At 39.6% G+C, this 20,625-nt stretch overlaps 1 protein-coding gene across 7 annotated transcripts in view; it reads right to left on the reverse strand.

Annotated features, from left to right (window-relative positions):
* Positions 1-20,625, reverse strand: part of COL14A1 (collagen type XIV alpha 1 chain) — a 129,868-nt gene that overhangs the window by 78,085 nt on the left and 31,158 nt on the right. For all 7 annotated transcript variants that reach the window (XM_087747008.1, XM_087746995.1, XM_087747000.1 and 4 more), the window contains 7 exons: positions 13,174-13,329; positions 12,352-12,471; positions 10,765-10,929; positions 10,205-10,366; positions 8,572-8,723; positions 7,432-7,561; positions 878-1,023 (listed from right to left, as the gene is read on the reverse strand). In XM_087747008.1, coding sequence (XP_087603134.1) covers positions 878-1,023; positions 7,432-7,561; positions 8,572-8,723; positions 10,205-10,366; positions 10,765-10,929; positions 12,352-12,471; positions 13,174-13,329 — 1,031 coding nt within the window. The remainder of the gene's footprint in view (positions 1-877; positions 1,024-7,431; positions 7,562-8,571; positions 8,724-10,204; positions 10,367-10,764; positions 10,930-12,351; positions 12,472-13,173; positions 13,330-20,625) is intronic.

A 20,625-nucleotide genomic window follows, 5' to 3' on the forward strand; every position in this document is an offset into this window, starting at 1 on the left:
CATGGACTGACTTATGTATTGAAAAAAAGTCTTTCTTCAGGGTAAAGCTCAGTCCTCCCGAATCAGCTAGGTTTCAGGGAGGCCCCATTTTTAACAGAATTATGTGCTGACAGACACTCATTTAGCAGAGAGCACAAGTCTATGAGAGCTTTCAGTAGCTTCCTACACTCTCCACAAGTTCGCATGCCCCTGCATGCTTTTTAATGTGCTTGCTTGAACAGAGATGTTGTGCATAATCTTAATTATACATATAGAAACTTGAGCCTCAAAACTTTTAAATCCCAGACCGGAAGTTCCATTGGAACTATGCTAGCAACTTTAGAAAAGTCTACTGTTTTTACTATTTTAGTGACAGAAGACTGGATTTTACCTTGTCCCACCTTCTTTTCCTTCTAAAAATACCTTCTAAAAATCACTTTTCTTTTAAAATTTAAAAATAAAAGTTGAACAGAACTAAAAGAAAACCAATAAATATCACATCTGCAAATTTTATTTACTTTAAAGGTCCTGATGAGAACAAAGGCTAAACTTCATATTCTTCTGATAATACACTTAGAAAATATCTTAGTTTTACTCTATTTTTTCTTCCTGAGTGTTAGTTTTATATGATGACACAGTATCATCTCATATATCATTTCAAAAGAGTCACTTTAATACAGCTGAAATTGTTGCATTTTTATGGCAATGACATATAAAAATAATTAACTGGTACTTGCACTTTATTCATAGTCTGTAACACATACAATACTTGAGGCAGTCATGGAAAAAAAAAGGTGTTTGCTGATCAAGTGGGAGGTTAAAGGCCATGTACTAGTTTATTCTTTAAAAGATTTATTTTTTGAATAACTGCTATTCAAATGAAAGCTCAATACATCACCTCTTTCTCGTCCGCTGCCAGTCCTTCCGTGAGGGGAGCATACAGGATCATGTAGCCTGTGGCACCCGCTACTCCATTCCACTTCGCTCTCATGCTGCTCTGTGACACATCATACAATTGCAGATCCGATGCCATTGGCAAGGCAACTACAGTGGAACAAGAGACAGACACTTCAGTTGTCTCACTTGAACAACCAGCTGTTTTTCAAACAGTTTATTTTACCCCAGGAAACACAAAGGAATATAGCTACCTCCAGGCATGGAAGTGCTGTCTGTATGCCACAACTACGAAGAACTGATTAGTACATAAAAGAGCGCAGAATTAGAGAAGCAGGGAAATGATCACCTAACCGATTCTAACGCCAGGGCAGGGTTATCCCGTACAAAGCATTTCAGCTCTTTGTCCTAAATGGCTTTGAACATTTCAAGTGGGAGGATTTCTGCTCTTTAAGCACCAAATCACTCTGTTCAGGTCTCACCCTTCCTTCTCCCTAATCTGCAGGAGGATGACCACTCGCTATCGAAGAATGGGTACGGTTGCTACCAAGAACAAGCAGTAGTCCCCAGACGTGGCTCTTTCTGGCAATAGCTCCCAAGCGAGAGCATGGGAGAGACAGCCATGAGGTAGGACACCCTGGAGGAAACCCTGAATGAGCGTGTTGTGCACGTCAAAATATTTTGACTACAAACTGTTGTGTGTTTAAGGCCTGGACTGTGCAAATTGGCTCCTAGGCCTATGTCAGTGGGATTATGCAAATGTAGGCAAGATCATCCATTGCAAATCATGGCAAATGCTAATCTGGTGAGTACAACTAAAGCAGGCCGAGTGAAATTCAAACATTATTAGGAGGTTTACTTGTGAATTTAAGGCACTGATACCAGAACATAGCACCTATCACGGCTTGGATGGGTGCACTCTGCGCTGGGTTAAAAACTGGCTGGACGGCCAAGCCATCCAAGTGGTGGTAAATGGAGTCAAATCCAGTTGGCGGCCGGTCACGAGTGGTGTTCCCCAGGGCTCAGTGTTGGGGCCGGTCCTGTTCAACATCTTCATTGATGATGTGGATGAGGGGATCGAGTGCACCCTTGGTGGGTTTGCAGATGGTGCCAGGTTGGGTGGAGGTGTCGATCTGCTGGAGGGTAGGAAGGCCCTGCAGAGGGACCTGGACAGGCTGGATCGTTGGGGCGGGGCCAACTCTATGAGGTTCAACAAGGCTCAGTGCTGGGTCCTGCACTTGGGTCACAACAACCCCATGCAATGCTACAGGCTGGGGGAGGAGCGGTTGGAGAGCTGCCTGGCAGAAAAGGACCTGGGGGTGTTGGTCAACAGCCGGCTGAACATGAGCCAGCAGTGTGCTCAGGTGGCCAAGAGGGCCAATGGCATCCTGGCTTGTGCCAGGAATAGTGTGGCCAGCAGGACCAGGGCGGTGATAGTGCCCCTGTACTCGGCACTGGTGAGGCCGCACCTCAAATCCTGTGTTCAGTTTTGGGCCCCTCACTACAAGAAGGACATGGAGGTGCTGGAGCGTGTCCAGAGAAGGGCAACGAAGCTGGTGAAGGGTCTGGAGCACAAGTCTTATGGGGAGCGGCTGAGGGAGCTGGGGTTGTTTAGTCTGGAGAAGAGGAGGCTGAGGGGAGACCTTATTGCTCTCTACAACTACCTGACAGGAGGTTGTAGCGAGGTGGGGGTCGGCCTCTTCTCCCTCGTAATAAGTGATAGGACAAGAGGAAATGGCCTCAAGCTGCGCCAGGGGAAGTTTAGGTTAGATATTAGGAAAAGCTTCTTCACTGAAAGGGTGGTCAAGCATTGGAAAAGGCTGCCCAGGGAAGTGGTTGAGTCTCCATCCCTGGAGGTATTTAAAGGACGGATAGACGTGGTGCTCGAGGACATGGTTTAGTGGTGGACTTGACCGTGCTAGGTTGACGGTTGGACTCGATGATCTTAAGGGTCTTTTCCAACCTTAACGATTCTATGATTCTATGAATCTGGGTTCCTGAATATTTCTTTGTATTTCTGTAACTCCTTAGAGTAGCATTTTGCACTTCTCTGATTGTCCTCACTTTCTTCCTCTCAGAGAATAACATCCCAAGGCCTCTCCACTGCTGCTACATCACTGACGGATCCCACCAAAATATCCAGTCACTGGAGAGATGTAAGGGAATTTTGGCTGCTCCTTTGGAACTCCTACACTGAGAATAGTCCCTAAAATGACTCTAAGAGTCTGAAAAAAACAGAAGGCAATTAGTAACTGATATCAAACCTTTCCTATTAGGAACTCAGAGAGACTGTTAAGCCTCTACAAAGCTCTGCTTTGGATGTTTCTGAAGAATCTGATCTGCAAACACAGATTCAGCAACCAATTCTAATGACAATGCTAACAATTCACAGAGCTTCTCTACTTTCCTTGTCCAAACAAAAATTGCAGCCTGTCTAGCTGCCATCTCCAAGGATCAGTATATCTATCACATTATGTTCAATGAGCTCTAACAGAGCTCTTAACTTCCCACATAAAAACATGCCAGCCTCGTCCTTTCTTGCTCATTGAGGCTGTTCACTCAGTCTGCTGTTCAGGTCTGTAAACATGGGCAAAACTGCAACCCAGGCCTCCCTTTAGGTTTCCACTTCCAGGTTACCCATCTATCTTCACTTCCAAACGTTTCACAGCCTACCTCCATCCTATTTAAACCCTTGTTGATTTGTTGACTTACATTCCCATGAATTTCCATGCTTCCTCTAATTAAAGGGAGAAACTACCCATAAACAATTTCAAATGTACTTCAGTCCCCTCCCTCAGATGTCCACTCAGACCTCTGATCCCTACAGAAAGAAACTACGTGTTAAGATATTCTGAAGGCACTTTCTACCACATTGTCTCATTCCTATTCAAACTGCCCCAGGATCACAGAGAGAGTATCCATTACCTGTCCTTTTCCTTATTTTGATTCTAAAAATCTACAGCAAAAGTATCCTCTGAGTCTAACTTATGACTCGTATTTTAACTCTCAACAGGAACTCCTAGATATCCTGGCAATATAAATAATAATTAACAAAGAGGTGACTAGCAATTAAACCAGTGGTGCTTTCTACTGGAATTTTCAACTGAAGAGCTCAGAATCTCAAATATAAATATCCAGGAGATAACGCTGATTTGCATCTTGCATCTTGGACAGTTACCAGAGTATCCTAATACTCTGGTAACATAGGGATAAATTAAGCCTACTAAAAAACAACTGGAATAAACTAAAACAGGTAAAAATATATTTGCAGCAAATTAAAATGTGAATGCATTTCATATTTATTCCAAGTTAGAAGTAACTATTAAATCAGAAATCTTTCTAATTTTCTGTATGTTATGCATATTGAATGTGTCTATTTAGATTTCACATACCTGTAAGCTATTTTCAGTGTTCTATATGAACAAATGAGATTGGTGGCTATTTTAATCTGTCAGTATCTCACCCAAAGGCAGGAATGCAAACTACAATTTTCCATAGTTCGCCATTAGGATAGTAAAAAATACTTTCAAACTGCAGGTATTTTATCATGTGGAGTGATTAATACTTGCACATGTCAGACTACTACTTCCAAGACACTATCAAAGACAGCCGGATAAAATGCTTGATGCTGCATGACCTTGGGGTGCGATCTGATCAGATCTCAGAAAGCCAGCAGGGCAGGGCTCTGTCAGAACTTGACTAGGTGACTTCAAAGGAATACCAGGTGTAATATGAAACAATCCTGTTGGCTCAGTATGTGACTCTGTTCTTTCTGCCTCAAGAAATTAAACAGGTCCTAACACCCTGTTATGGGGTATAACATGGCTGGAGATGACATTTTGGGAGACTGAGACTAAAACAGAAGTCTCAAATAAATTTATATGATATATTATATTCTTTTCAGATTGGGAAGATTAGCACTGACACAGAATCAAAGAAGCATTGAGGATGAAAGGCACCTCTTGAAATCATCTAGTCGAACCAACTTTGCTGTTCAGTCAGGGTCAGCTAGAGCAGGTTACTCAGAACCATGTCCAGCTGGGTTTTAAATATCTCCAGAGATGCAGACTCCACAACCTCTGTGGACAACCTACTCCCGTGTTTGACCACCATCACGATAAAATTGTGCCTTCTTCTGTTCAGATTTAATTTCATGGGTTTTTAATTTGTGTCCATTGACTCTTGTCCTGTCAGTGGGCACCACTGAGAAGGGTCTGGCTCCCTCTTTTTTATTTCCTCCCATCAGGGATTTTTACACATCGATAAGATCACCCTGAGCCCTCTCTCCTCCAGGCTGAACGGCCATAGCTGTCTCAGCCTCCCCTCTTACGAAAGATGCTCCAAGCCCTTAATCATCTTTGTGGCCTTTCACTGGACTCACTCCAGTAAGTCCACATGTCTCTTGTACTGGGGAGCCCAGCAGTTGACCAAGCATCCAGGTGTGGTCTCATCAGTGCTGAGCAGAGGGCAAGAACCACCTCCCTCAACCTGCTGGCAATCCTTTTCTAATGCAATCCAGGAGAAAGGAACCATTCCTGGTTCACAGTCAGCTTGCTGTTTATCAAGACCCCCACGTCCTTCTCCGCAGAGCTGCCTTCCAGATGGTCACCCCCAGTGTGTACTGACACATGGGGTATTTCTCCCCAGGGGCAGGACTCTGCACTTCCCTTTGTTGAACTGCATGAGGTCAAACATGTTTTCCCCTTCATATATCCATGCTGACTAATTCAAATCACCTCCTTGTCCTTCATGTGTTTAGAAAAAGGTTTCAAGGATTAGTTGCTCTATCACCTTCCCAGGGATTGAGGTGACAATGAACCTGCCTGTAGTTCCCCAGATCCTGCTTCACAAAGGACTGACGTTTGCTTTCTTCCAGTGTTCAGGAACTTCTCGCAGTCATCATGACCTATCAAGGATAATCGAGACTGTCCTCACAGTGACATAAGCCAGCTCCCTCAGCACTCACAGGCACAGCCCATCCTGTTCCACGGACCTCTGTGTGTCCAGTTTGCTTAAGAGCTCCCTATACTGGTGCTCCTCAAATGAGGGTAAGTCTTCCTTTCTCCAGACTCTCCCAGCGATGTCAGCAGCCTGGGATTTCTGAACGCCATTTTAACCAGTAAAGGCTGAGTCAAAGAAGGCATTGAGTACCTCAGTGTTTTCCACTTTGTCACCAGGTCCCCTGTCCCATTCAGGAGCGGGCCCATGTTTTCCTCACTCTTTCTTTTACTGTTTAGGCACTTGTAGAATCTGTTCTTGTTGCTCTTCACATCCTTTGTCAGACTCAGCTCCAGGTTGGCCTTGGCTTTCCTAAACTTACCCCTCCAAGATCAGACAGGAATTCTATGTTTCTCCTAGGTCATCTGCCTCTTCTTCCATCTCTTATACACTTCCTTTTTATGTCTGAGTTCTGTTAGGAGTTCCTTGCTTATCCATGTCAGCCTCCTGTCACCTTTGCTTGATTGCCTACTTGTCAGTATGGACCTTTCTTGAGCTTGTAGGATGTGATCTTTGCGTATCAAGCTGCTCTTCTGGATCCCTCTTCTCTCCAGGGCCATATCCCTTGGGATTCTTCCAAGCACGTCTCTGAAGAGACTGAAGACTGCTATCCTGAAATCCAGAGTTCTGGTCCTGCTTTTTGCACTCCTCCCTCCTCTTAGAATCCTGAATTCCACCACCTCATGGTCACTGCAGCCAAGGCTACCTGTGACTTTGAACTCCCTCATCAGTTCTTCCTTGGTTTTAAGTATCAGCTACAGCACAGCACCTTCTCTTGCTGGCTCCTCAATCACTTGCATCAGGAAGCTGTTGTCAAAGCACTGTAGAAATCTAGATTGCTTGAGCCCTGCTCTGTTGTTCTTCCAGCAGATATCAGCTACTGATATATCACATATTGACTTCCTGGTTCCTAGTTTGAACTAAAAAATTACTCTTTACCTCCATTCCTAATATCTGTCATATTTACTAAAAAAGTAACTGTATTTTGTATAAAAATGCATAAAATTGATATGATCAATAGCAGCACATTATCTCAGGTACTAGCATAGTTTTCATTATAGAACCCAAAACCATAAACGTAGTCTTTCTAACAATATCCCAAGTCATCATTTTACAGACAGAAAATAACTGAATCATTAAGACAGGAACTTACAGAAGTTACCTTGAAATCTTTGGCCCTAGTGGGAATTACGTGCCGGTATTTCTGGTCCCACCTAATCCTGCACTCATGAGATCATCTTCAGCCACAAACCTAATTTATAAAGCTTAACTTCACACCCAAAGTGTAGGAATGTTCTAATTTAGGGTTCAATAAACCAACTTCAAAGTTCAGCCCAGAGATAAAACCTTTCTCAGTGTTTAAATATCCACAGAGCATTTGGACTTAGGAGCTTAGCCCAGAATTAATTCAAACAGAAATTAATTTAAGGCAAATGCATTAAAAGAAGCTAAATTGAAAAAGACTCCCTTCTGCATTTCTTTTTCACAAAGACTAGTGCTTACACAGTCTGATTAAATGCAGACAGTCAAATCCATAACAAACAAGATAAGGATACTTACGTGTAGTTTCAGTTCCACGGAGGCCCTCACTAGCAGCATTTGAGTATATAGCAAATACAGCTATCTGGTATTCAGTTAAAGACATCAGGTTTTTCAGAACTGCTGTTGATAAGCTTCCATCTACCACAACCTGTTTAGAAGAAAATTCAACTAAATACACATAAAGCAAACTAACTATACTACCATCAAATCAATCAATCCTTCTTTCAGCCCATTTTTACTCTGGCATCTAGGAACCAATGTACTAAAGTTCAATTCATAAATCAAATTTGCTTTTGCTACCTTTATGTACAGTAAGGCACCTGAAAAAAGAACAGCAACCACATACATAATCAAAATGTTTAGCTGATGTAAGTAGCCATTTAGAACAAAGGAATTGCTTAGATAAATAAAGTGTATGGAATACAGTTTAAGAGTGTATATTGGGCACTTTTTGATATAATTACTACATCATCATAAATATTCCTTTAGTACTACATATGTACACACACAATACTTCAAATTGACATTAATACATACCCATGCTAAACAAGCTCCTAGTACAAAAAGAAATAAAATATATCCTTAGTTAAATCCTTTTGCTCTTCTGCCTTTCCCTTCAATTTTGTAAGTTGTCAGCTGAAGTCAAAAGCTTGTTCTACTGCATTTTTTCCTGTCTCTAAAATGCCTAAATCCTATTCAAATAAACACCTCTCTTCAAATTTTCAATGACCAGTTTTAGACGTCCCAAAATATACAGCTGTGTCATCTTCCTTTTATGAATTATTTTTCCTTAGAACTGAAAATCAGGCTTCCCATCAGCTCCTACCTCTTCTGTTCTTGTAAACAGAATGGTGCAGGGGAAGTCTATAGAATTGGTTCAAGTAACCATATGTGTAAGCAAAAATGCAGACAGTTCACCCCACCCCCCAAAAGTGCTCATTGTTATAGCACATTTACCTTAAATTATGTGTCAGAAAAGCAGCCTGGCTACTACCTAACCTTCACCACCATCCAACGTGACCATATCTCCTTTCTGTAGTGGGCTTCTGAGCCCACATAGGGAATTTCAGGGTAGATTTAAATAAGATCATGGATTTTCTGTCTGGTTAGTTCTTGCCATTGTATTAAAAATTTCTGGGAAGCTTTTCTTCCTATTACCTCTTCTGGTTGTCCTCCTCGAGTGGGATAGTACACAACCCTGTATTTTTCCACTTCGCCTGGTGCATGGGTCCAGCTAACCCGGAATCCTCTAGCTGTTACCTCAGATGTGACCAAATCCGAAGGAGCCCCAAGTGAAGCAACAATTGTTCCTAGGTTAGAGACAACACAGTTTTTTTATTCCCCTCTGCAAAATAATTATTTGGTTTGTTGTATTTGCTGAAGCTCCGAAGATCGCTCCTTATCAGAAAATCAAATAATTGGCTACTCCACATTTATTTAGGTCATTTTCAATGGAAACAAAGAACTAATAATGAGTACTGCACATGGAGTTTTCACTGGGACTAAGCTTCCCTGTTCTTTCATAAACCTTTCTACAAAAGAGACAAAAATACAAAACTAAGCCTTCCCTGTCCTTCCTCCTACCACTCTTTCAAGCCCTTTCTTTCTGGTTTGTTTGGTTTTTTGGTTTTTTTTGTTTTTTTTTTTTTCAGGTTGCCTTCCTCCCAGTCATGAAAAACAACATGCAAGTACATCTACAGCTGTGATCTCCTGTGCTCCTCTGGAGGTTGGAAACTGATATGCTGCCTGTCAGCAGATTGAAGAGATGTAGTGAATGGTCATCTTCTCTGGCAATCATTCCTTTCCACAAAGATGTCTCATCTTTATGGTTTTTCCATCCTCTCCCTCTCAATTTCCCAATTGACTGCTTACTCCCGCCCCCCCCCCCCCCCAAAGACACAGCTAATATTCTGTATTTCTTCCAGTTTCCAAGTGAATAAAAGAGGAAAAAAATGGAATGAGGCCTTACTAATACACAGTTTTTCATTGTACAGGTAGAAATATGTGTAGAGACAGCCTTACTGATATATATTACAAGCTTATTGAAAATTCACTCAGCATTTCTGTGATGTTACAGAATCACAAACAAAGCAATACAAACAAAATCCGCTGAAGCCTTTCAGAAAGAATTTCCTCAGGTAGGACTGTTTCTCTGACAAATTGCAATGTTTTTTCATAGCCATTTCTTTTGTTCAGAAAAGAAAAAAAATATTGTAGTCAGAGAAGGCTTTTTTATATACGAACAATTTTCTTCACCGCCATCTTTTCTTATGCTCTGAAATATATTTTTTGTGTATTAAATAAGAAAGAGAAAAAAAAATTCCATCATCGGAAAGGGACAAAACAACCTTAATAGTTGAAAATTTTGAAAACTTATGAGACAATGAAAACAGTAAGTTAGGAGATGGAAATCACAGCACAAACATAACAATTCCATGTGCAGCTGTTAAAGTAATTCATCCCCAAACCTGTGTATTTTTAAAAATTTTTCCTTACCCACCACTTGGAAATAGTTACAGCAGAACGAATGTACATTTTTGTATTTTTGGTACTACCAAATACCACAATATTTACCACTATCAAAGACAGAGAGCAAAAGATCAAAGATACCAAAGCAAGAATAAAACATACCTAGAAAGATAACTTCCCTGACAATGTACTTTCTTGTGAGCAAAAGAATATACAGCATAAGTCAAGTGCCAGAAGCCAGCTTAGAACTGCAGGTATTTGCAATAGGATTTGTAGCTCTAAGTTCATATTAAGGTACCATTAGATCTTGTTTCTTATTCACCTTTGATTTCCTTTTCCTGTTCCTCTACTCGTGAGCACACTGTTCTGGTAAGACCTTCAACAATGGTATGCATGAAGTTAAAGTCTGCAACGTTGTAGACGTGTGTGCTGTCAGGTTCAGAGGCAATCTCTTTGAGTTCATTTATATCTGCATTCTTTACACCTTTCATTGGAAAGAAAAACAAAGAAAACATTTGCAATAAAAAGAACAAAAATCTTGTATGTGCAGGGATTGATAAAATCACTAAAATCCAATTCTTTCTATTTGTTTTAATGAGCAACTACAGATTGCTCTGTCGTTAAGATGTTACTTCAAGACATTATTTTCTGCCAGCATAACTCCATTTTTTCAGCTGTCTCCTGATAAAGTAGCATCCATGTATACTGCTAAATTCCAGTTATAGCAGCAATGAATTGGAGAACATATTAAAGAAGATTTAAATTAATGATGCTACTTACTGATACAGACAGAAAAGAGCACTTCCTTAATATAGAGGGCAACAGATACAAATACACCAGAGTATAATGGGACGCAATATATGGATATGGCAGAATACACACCAATAGCAAACAGCTCAATGCCAGCATCTCGTAGGTTTTTAGCAGGAGGGATAACATCATCTTGGGACTTCCCATCAGTGATCAGTATACCGATTTTAGATACTCCAGGTCTTGCACCTGCTTCAGGCTTAAAGCTGTTTTCCAAAATGTAAGTTAAGGCAAGACCTGAAGAGGGAAACATTTTAAAAGACTTTAAGAGGGAAAAATGTCCATTAATTTTGCTAATATCACAGTGCTTGTCTTTCCACTCAGTTTAAAAATCCTGAGAAAACTTTTAATGAGCAGTAAGTATAAAAGACGAATTTATTTACTGAAAGGTTAGATTCCAACAAGCAACCTGAACCACAGAGAAGGTGACATTAATCTTTAGCAGCCTTTTGATCAATCAATGTATTTTAAACCAGCTATGGAAACCTAAATTGATCTTCCTGTGCACACATCATCTTTTCTTTCTTATTCTACAGACTTAGAATAGGAAGTCCCCTCTCCTTCTACCTGCCTTGCTGATATGAAAGCACATGCTCTGGATAGCTTAGTAAATCCCCATACTACATACAATCTGACTTTAATTTGTTTGTTTGTTCTTTCCACTTTAGAAGCTGGGAAAAAAAAAAGCTTAAATAAAGCTGAGGGAGAATCTGATTTTAAAACTGCTAATTATTTAAAGTGAAGGAAGAACAACAACTCTTCAGGACAAACGTATATGTCACAATGAGAACCCATCTGAAAACTCTCTTAAGTCCCCCACAGCAAAGGTTCCTAACTCACCTTCTTCTAACATCCATATAAAATAATAATGATAATTTACTACTTGCTACCTCACAGTAATCTCATTCCTGGAATCATACTTGAGTCATTCTGTCCTTTGTCCCACACCAATCACTCCTTCTACCAAAGTAAAAGCTGTTGCAGAAGAGAAGGAGAATCTTTCACAGTCTTTCTGCCCTTCCCTCTATGCCAAAAAGAAAACAAAAAAAAAACCCAAAAGGAAGGCAGCAATTTACTTAAAGCCATGTCTGGGTCTTTGGATATATCATTCTCCTGGCAAGAAAGCAAATATTACTAACTGCTGCTTTGATGATACTGCAGTTGTATTCAGAGACTGTATTTTTCCAAGGTTGACAGGCATCCCCCCTTTATCCATCAATAAGTGTCTTCTGAGGCTTCAGTGCTCTAACTACTAAAAGGTCAATGGAAATCTAAAAGCCCCAGGTGACCATTTGAAAAGTTACTATTGCCAGTTGTCAGATATTAAAACAACATTCTTTCCTTCCCCAGAATAAACTCTGTGCATGAACATTATGAATGGATTTTGCATTTTCTTCCTAGCAGGTAAAAGATTTTACTTCCAGCACTGAGAGTTCATGTACACTTTGTTTTATGAGACCCTGTCCTGACCAGAAAGATCCCCAGTGAAGCCAATGAGACAAGCACTTCAGAAAAGACTTCACTAACATTGGATAAAGCTATTAGCACACTGCAAAAACCCTATCCTTTCTACCCTTCATAATAAACACTAACACTTCTTAATCTGTACAGCAGAATATGTTCTTTAATAAAAGGCAAAAGCTAAAACATACACTGTACCTGTTAATGTATTCCCTCCCTTATACGGTAGATTACGGACTGCATCCAAAACAGCATCTTTTGTGCCATAGGCATTCAAATGCCATTCAATTCGGGGATCACCGCTGTACTGTGCAAGACCTAAAGAACCAGAATTTAAGGTAATCTATTAGACAATAAAGCATTTTTTTTCAAGTGTCCATGTTTTATGTACTTGGTTACCAACAGCTTACCACAGTAAGCTTACCACAAGTAGCTTTGCTACCATACTAGAAAAACTGCATTGCTTGATGGCAAAAAGACAGTATAAAGTTGTTCTTAGTGGCAACTCCTCAATGTATTTTCAAAGCCTTTCTTACAAGTGTTAAGGAAAGTAAATGAGGAGGAGTACACGAGTTTAGTAAGATTCCAAGAACTTGTTTTTTGACAAAGAACAATTTTATTTAATATGCTTTTGAACAGACTAAAATACAAGTAGCAGAACAGAAATATAACATTTGAGCCAGTTTAAACCATGATAAAAGCCATCCACTGGCGTTCTTCTTCTGAAAATTAAACTGCAAGGGTTTGATCTAATGCTGACTGAACTCAGTAACACTGTTTCCACTGTTTTTTCTTTTCCACTGACATTGCATTAGAGTTTACTTAAGCTGAGTATCACAGTAAACTGTCAGGAATTAATACTACAAACACTCCAGCAGCATTACTTTCTTATGATAGAAGTTCTAGTTCCAGGTGAGGATGAATCTTGCACAAATAAGTAGCATTAAGCTGTTAACTATCCTGAAATCATAAAATTTTTACATTCCTACAGAAATATTAAGAAAAAATACGGCACCTTACCTACTCTTGTTTTCTCAGATCCCACATTGAAAGCAGAAACCAGATTTTCCAGGAACAGTCGAACAAGTCTGAAATTGAATCTGCCAATACTCCAAGAACCATCTACCAGTATCACAATATCTGCAATTGCTGGAGTTTTACAGGTAAACAGGCTTCCTGTAAATCATTAAAATGAAAACAATATTGTTAATTCAACAATAAATTTGTAACTCAACCAATTTATACCTTCCTCCTCCCACTAAGCTTAATACTTAAAGCTTTCTTCCATGGGCAAAGTGAGAAATAAGCAAAATCACTAAACGTATTTGTTCTAAATTCAGTAATAGAACAGTTTGGCCATTATCTACTTCAGTTCTTTCATTAAGCTGTTCAAAATTACTGTTGGGAGACCCATGAAAAAGAAATGCTGCTTCTAAAAATACAAACCTTCAGAAAGAAAAAATTAACTGTCGTATAACACAATCAAACCAGCAGTTCGTTTTCATTCTCAAGAATATACATACACAGTATACAGTTCATGACACTTAACCTTAGGTGTAGACAACGCAGACAGAGCTACCTAGAGATGCAGACATCCAAAAGAGTTATCGTGACCCCTTTTATTGTCAACATAGAAAAGCAGGTGTTTCTATACATCTCAACAACTCAGTAGAAAAACTTCTTTAGCTGCCATTGTAGACTTCTAAAGTTAGAAGTGAATCTCACCCTGGGAGACTAGAGTAAAACTGAAGGTCAATTGAATATGCTGTATTAAACCTAAGTAGGAGGCACTCAAAACAGCAAAGGTAAAATGCAAAGACCTCAGATTCAAATGCACAATCTCTATGAGAACTAGCACCACATGAAGATTTACTCTTACAGATATATGGAAAAGTACACAAAAATAAAAGAGCATTTAAAAAGCAACAGAAAAGACCTGATGCGAATTAGCAGAGCTGCACACCAGTAGTCTCTCCGGTTTAGCTAACCAATGGGGAAGTCAGAAGAAATGGGAGTAGAGATCAGACCCAAATTGCAAGATAAGCCAACAAGGTTTTTAGGGATACAGATCCTTAAGAAATTGAGAAGCCTAAACACAAGTGCCACATTCAGTTTGAGAAAATGACAGGAAGGGAAGTAAGAGAAAAGAAGAGGTTTCCATAACCTCAGAAAGAATCGGCACATCCCACAGAAGTGGCTGCACGCCTGTAAAAGTAAGGCTGCTGAAATAGTGGATCCATATTGTAGGGAGGGAAAACAAATGAGTGATGTTACACAGATATACCAAACAAGAGCTTATGTTTGAAGTACAACAATAGCAAACTCCCCACCAGATTGACTATAGAATAGGGATGGAAGTAGGAAAGTCAAAGCAAAGCATATTAGTAGAAAAGGTATCATCATCACAAACCACTTAGGGATGAAAATCATGTCCCTGAACACAGTAGAAAAACCCTGCAGATTAGTGAAGTAAGCTGCAGCCCAACTTTACCATCAATTTTTTCAGGATCCACTACATAAATTAGTTAACAAACAATACTAACACCTACGGTGGTACTGACAGGAATCACCAAGTACATTGTTAGAAATGAACTGATCTTGAGCAGAGATGCTCAGCAAATAAAAGAAGTAATTCAGTAAGAAATAATCAAAAAGGTGTTTGCATTAGCTCACAAGCAGCTTTCCTGTTACAGAGAGGGAATAAACCACACAGTTAGTAACTTAAAACTTTAACACCGTGTTATTAATGACAATCTTTTCATTAAAGACAAAATTGTAGTCTCACAGGCAAAAACAATCTGATGTGCAGAAGGCCTTCAAACAATTGGTTAATTAATTGTTTAATTAAGAGCTAGATTCATACTGTAGTGTAAATCCACTGAGCAAGAAACCCAATCCATAAAGTTACGGTTAATGTCTTAAACGTGTACTAAAAATGTTTTTAGAAGAGCAGGGAACATTTCCTACGTGCAGCTAGCAGGGTAGAATAAGTTCTAAACACATGACAAAAATTCCACTAACAAAGATGCCAAAACAAATATTTTATTTTAATTTTTACAGTACAAGACAACGCTATTTGAATTGGCAACATATTTTAATGTATAAACACTAGGGAACATTTAGTAAGCATCAGAAAAATGATCTTAAATTGGAAGATAAATCCAAAGGAGGTCCAAATCTTTATGTCACTGAAGTCAACAGGAAAACTTCCCTTGATTTCAGCGGGACTGGAATCTGTTTTGTGATTTAATAGGAACTTACCGGTCATGGCAAAATTCATGTTTTAAATATCTTTGCCAAATGAACTTCCTGTTCATCAGCCTGCGTTACTCTCAGTATTTGTCCTCCATTAGCACGCAGTTCAGTTGTGCCAGTCTGACACTGGCCACGATTAGCTGCTTAAGCTTCAAAAGAACTACTGGCAAAGTAAAACGCTACTCAACACCAGTAAGAATGATAGAACTGGACCCCTGATTCACAGCCAAGCAGCTGTACTGTAGCACAGATGTACCTTTTCAGTATGATCCCAGCAGTTTAATCATATAGCCCAATGAGGATAACAGGATTTGCATGGCTGTTATTTCCCTTCTCTACTTCTAAAATCTTATGCTTACTATGAAACCCAGTTAGTACCCCAGGTCTTACTCATTTCATATCAACAAGTTTTGCCTATAAGGTTTCTGTAATCCTGTAGCGATGGCTTTGTGAATAAAACCTTCTATTGGTTTTAGTAAATCCATTCAGTGCAGCAAAACCTGAAGAATAAAGAAAACAATAACGGCATTCCTTTCAATATTTTATTTCCACATCATCAGATCAGTGCAAATAGTATCATTCAATTATTTTTTTGTTAAAATAGCATGTGTGGTTTGATCCAAGATTGTACTGCAATGGCACAGAATGTGAAAATTTGATTCGTTCTTCGTAGATAGGAGATACGTGTTGAATCTTTTCTGCATAAAACATTTAGGTTTTGTTACTTCTGTACACGCACTATTTGCTTAGGCTTTCTCCTTGTTGTACTTAATAGAATTGTAGAAAGTTCCCTAAAACGGAATAAACAACAGTGAGATATTAAACAGAATAACATCCTGTACAGAAATCTTTAAAACCTGATAGGAATACAAACACCATATCATCCTAGTTTATAAAGTTAGTCTAAAAGACACAGTGTGTAGCAAACAATTTACACACCCCACAGAGATCAGCCAGTTTCCATTACCAGTTCTAGCAAATATCTTTTTCAATAATCTTTCCATACAACCATACATGGTCATGAATTCCTATAGGGTTTGAGGATAATTTTGAACATTTCAGCTATCTAAACGTAACTTTAACAGGCAATTTTCTCAAAAACATTTCTTAAAGGAGCATATAATTCCATATAAAAAAGTCTTCCAAAACTCAGTGTTTTAGCCCCCTACAATACCGTGATCGAGTTGTGCATATTTCCCTTTTATTCAGTTATCAAGAAAACAGTAGTGAGAGAGAAGGTACAGCCCTCCCCTGAGTTATACAATACTCACCAGTTTCAAGACCAGGAGAGTAGGGAGGAGACCAGTTACCTAATTTTGTATAATGTTTCCTAACGTTATGTAGATACCATTATTCTACTTCAAGGGCTGCATTCCACAACAAACAACAGAGCCTGCGATTTTTAGGTTAGAGAAAATGACAGAGTTGCAAACATCCTAAAGTCAGAAAAAGAGCTTATGTATTTTACACCAGTAACTTACTTCAGCGCATCCACCTAGAATGGGTGGAGGAGTCTGATGGGGAGAAAGCAAAAAAATTAATGGACTTTCTATAACAAATTAACAATCTTCCTAGCATTATTTGACAAAAGGAACTTGCCACTCTGCCAGGAAGCTAACTGAGGAGGAAGGGGCCTGGTCTGCTCATTTTTGCATGCCACAAATGAAGGCATAGGCTCAAAATTTCACCTCCAAAGACACCAGCATACAACTAAAGGCTACCAGCAATGTATTAGGACAAGGTATTTGCAGAAAACCTGCTTCAGTGTTCCCAACAGTCATATCACCATCAAGAATTTCAGCTCCTTTGTTTCAGGGAAATCTTGCAAAGAATAACCAGCATTGAAGGAATTTTGCATCTACCAAATGAAGTTTCCTGCCTTTGATCCCTCAAGGCCCCAGACATTAAAGGTGACGCATTGGCTTGCCATTCCAATATGCAAGTGCTATAGCACTATCAAGACCCATGTCAGAGTTTGGCTGAGAGTGAAGCCAATGATGGCAACGTTGAAAAAAAGATCCAGCTAGAACTTTCTGGGGCAGAGGAAGAGTTATTGGAGCCTGCAAAATGTGACCCCTGAGACGTCCTGTTGAAGGGAATGGAGTGCAGAGTGAGGACTGGGAGGGGCTCTGGCAGTACAGGGGATGCGGAGAACAAAGCAGGGTCTACAAGCTTCTGTAAACACTGACCACCTCTCCGAGGCTGCATTTTCAACTTGTTGCTATTCTTTCACACATGCATTCAGCGAGCAAGTGAGCAATGTTAAAAAATAGAAGTTTGACCAAAAAAACTGCAAGCCTTACTTAGAGACAAATACAAAACTATGATTTTTAGACTAGAGTAGTGACTGTTTGACTCTTGGCGTTAATACTACTACTCTGAAATTTCTTTGAAAGGCAAAGGGAGAAGCAGCAAATACAGGCACTGCCACACGGGAGGACTCAATGCCTTAGAAGAACCAGTTCAATTTGCATGCAGTTATGATACATTTTGCAGAAACACATTTGATATTTTGCCTCTCCTTGGTATGAAACTCTGTTCTCATTGTCAAGAGCCAAAACACACACCACTTCTGCTAGAAGAAGTTAAGACCATAATTCTTTCTGAGTCTGCAATATGTCGTTTCCTTTCTTACTCCCTGTCACAGTGGAAAAGTCGAATAATATATGTGGAAGGAGAGGAAGAAAGTTCAAGTAGAGGTCAGTAATAATACAGTATGAATGGAAGACTCGTTCATGGGGTAACAAAGCACAAAAGGCAAGAAGCTTGATGACAGAAGTGATTGAAAAATACCGTGTGAATAAAGCACAGATGACAGAGAAAAGTCAGTCCTCCACAGTGACTGACAGCACCACAGTCGAGCAGAAGCACCACTGAGGACAAGGGCAATATAAATCTACATCAGCAAAATGTCACTTCTTTTAAAAAAAAGGGTTAAAAAAATACAAGGACGTGAGGCAGTGTTCAGCTCCAAAATTCAGCAACTCACTAGTCCACACTTCTGACATTGATATTATTGCACTGTGCTGGTGATATCATCATTGCTCTTAGACCTCAGTTTAACACATGCCATATGTCAGGCTACGAACCAGACAAATGCATACAACATAACTGCTTTTCTTTGAACTAGATCCAACCATAGCTTGAATTTGAAGGACTCAAATGTTGGAACATCATTAGGTTGAAAGAGCAGCCCAAAGAGGTTAGAAGTTTGTCCCTGCTCCCTAGAAAAAAACAAAACAAAACAAAACAAAGCAGCCAGCCCTTTCCCATGCACCTTGTTCTGTTCCAGGAAACTAATATAGCCCAGCTGGCAGGCCTACAAATTTTTTATTTGGGGGAGTTGGAATATTAAGATTTACTGAACCTGTTGCGTCTAATCATGTCACATTTGACTGTGAATGCTGTAGTTCAATAATTTTGCTTCTTTCAAAAAGTACACAGCAATAAATAAATGTTATTATTTAAAGCATACCTTTTGAATTTAAAGCCACAAAACCAATTAAAGCAGTAGCTAATAAAATATATTAATTGCCTACATATACTAGTGATAATTCTTAAGCGTGCGAGAAGGAAGCATACAGCCATTTTCTATGCACCTTTCCGTACACGCTCATTGATAATTGTACTTCTGCAGTAAGCAATCACTAGCTTAGAAAAAGTTCTAGAACTTTCTTCCTACATCTTAACTTTTTAATTTACTTGAGAGACAGAATAAATATAAAGGGTAACCATGAAAGAAAGTGCTGATGTTTTCTGGCAGACCATTGCTGATTGATAGCACTGAAGCACCTGATCTCTGCAGCAGCTTCCCGAACAGCAACACTAAACTCTCTTGGTCTGTGTACCTAGATAGAAAAATATGTTTAAAAATCCCCCTGCATTTCAACTGAGAGTTCAAAACATTTCTTTTAATTTCTCTTCCAACAGGCAACATGTCAACACAGAACAAAGCACACTGCTGAAATCTTTCCTGAAACTGAAGTTCAACATGGCAAGATACTGTGTCCATTTAGCCATAATGATTTACACTGAAGATGGTCCACAACCCTCCTGTAAAGTACATGAAACCTAAGAAACCCTTCTGCAGATTACAGTGATAATTCTCTACTTCTCCTTGCTCTCAGTTCTGCACCTGAGTGCATGAATGTTTTAAATGAAACAGCTGTCTCAAAGTCTAAATGACTTTTCAAGGCAGAGGACTATAATTTTTTATTAATATGGTCATATTTATCCACCATTCCTATGTAACAAATACACCAGGATTTAAGAGAGTTATTTTTCCCTTTGCTTTAGTGAAGTATGAAATCCCTGAGACAGTTTTCTCCGGCCATCTAGAAGGCAGTTAATCGGGGGCTGCAGACAAAATCGGCACTCAGAAATCCTCAACATTAATTAAGCTGTATGTATAAATCCCTCTAACTATGATAAAGAGCTGGTCTGTGCCTGAGCTTGTAACTAAGTTACAGTTTTAACACAACAGGTAAAGTTAACAGAAAAGAGCCTGCCTGAGAGAACAAGCTGTGTATCTATGAAAGTCAGTAACACAGAACTAATTAAAAATCAGTTGAAGCAAACTGCTACAACACTGTTAGATTAGAGCCCAGCATTACAGATCCAGGTACATAAGATGCTGCGGCCACTGTGGCCAGAAAAAAAAAAAGACAGTGCAGTACAGTGACAGTGCAGAAGACTTTCAGATTCAAGTCCCTATTTTACCTTCAAGCATTTCTTGAAATGATGTTACCATAATATAACCAATGTATATGCTTGTATAAATATAAATATGCAGTAATCTTCAGAAGCATCACTGATTTTGGATGTCATGTGTCAATCCACAGAAGTGTGGGATGAAATTCAGGCCCTCTCAAATCAAATGTAACAATTCATCCGTTGTCTAATCAGCAGAGATGTCTGAGTGAACACCCTATTCTGAAAAATCTCTGACTCCCAGAATCACAGGGTAGCGCAGGTAGGAAGGGACCTCGTGAGACTGTCCCATCAAACTGCCCTGCTCAAAGCAGGGGCAACTACAGCAGATTGCTTCGGGCCATGTCCAGTCAAGTTAAAGAGTCTCCAAGGACGGAGACTGCACAACCTGAGTAACCTGCTCCAGCGTTTGGCCATCTTCACAGTAAAAACAAAGCGCTTTCTTTGATTAAACGGAATTTACAGTTATTTCCGTTTGTGTCCACTGCCTCTTGTCCTTTGACTGGA

The sequence above is a fragment of the Nipponia nippon genome, unplaced genomic scaffold (genome assembly GCF_047370975.1).
Source record: "Nipponia nippon isolate SJK-2023a ecotype South Korea unplaced genomic scaffold, ASM4737097v1 scaffold_1, whole genome shotgun sequence".
Classification (NCBI taxonomy): domain Eukaryota; kingdom Metazoa; phylum Chordata; class Aves; order Pelecaniformes; family Threskiornithidae; genus Nipponia; species Nipponia nippon.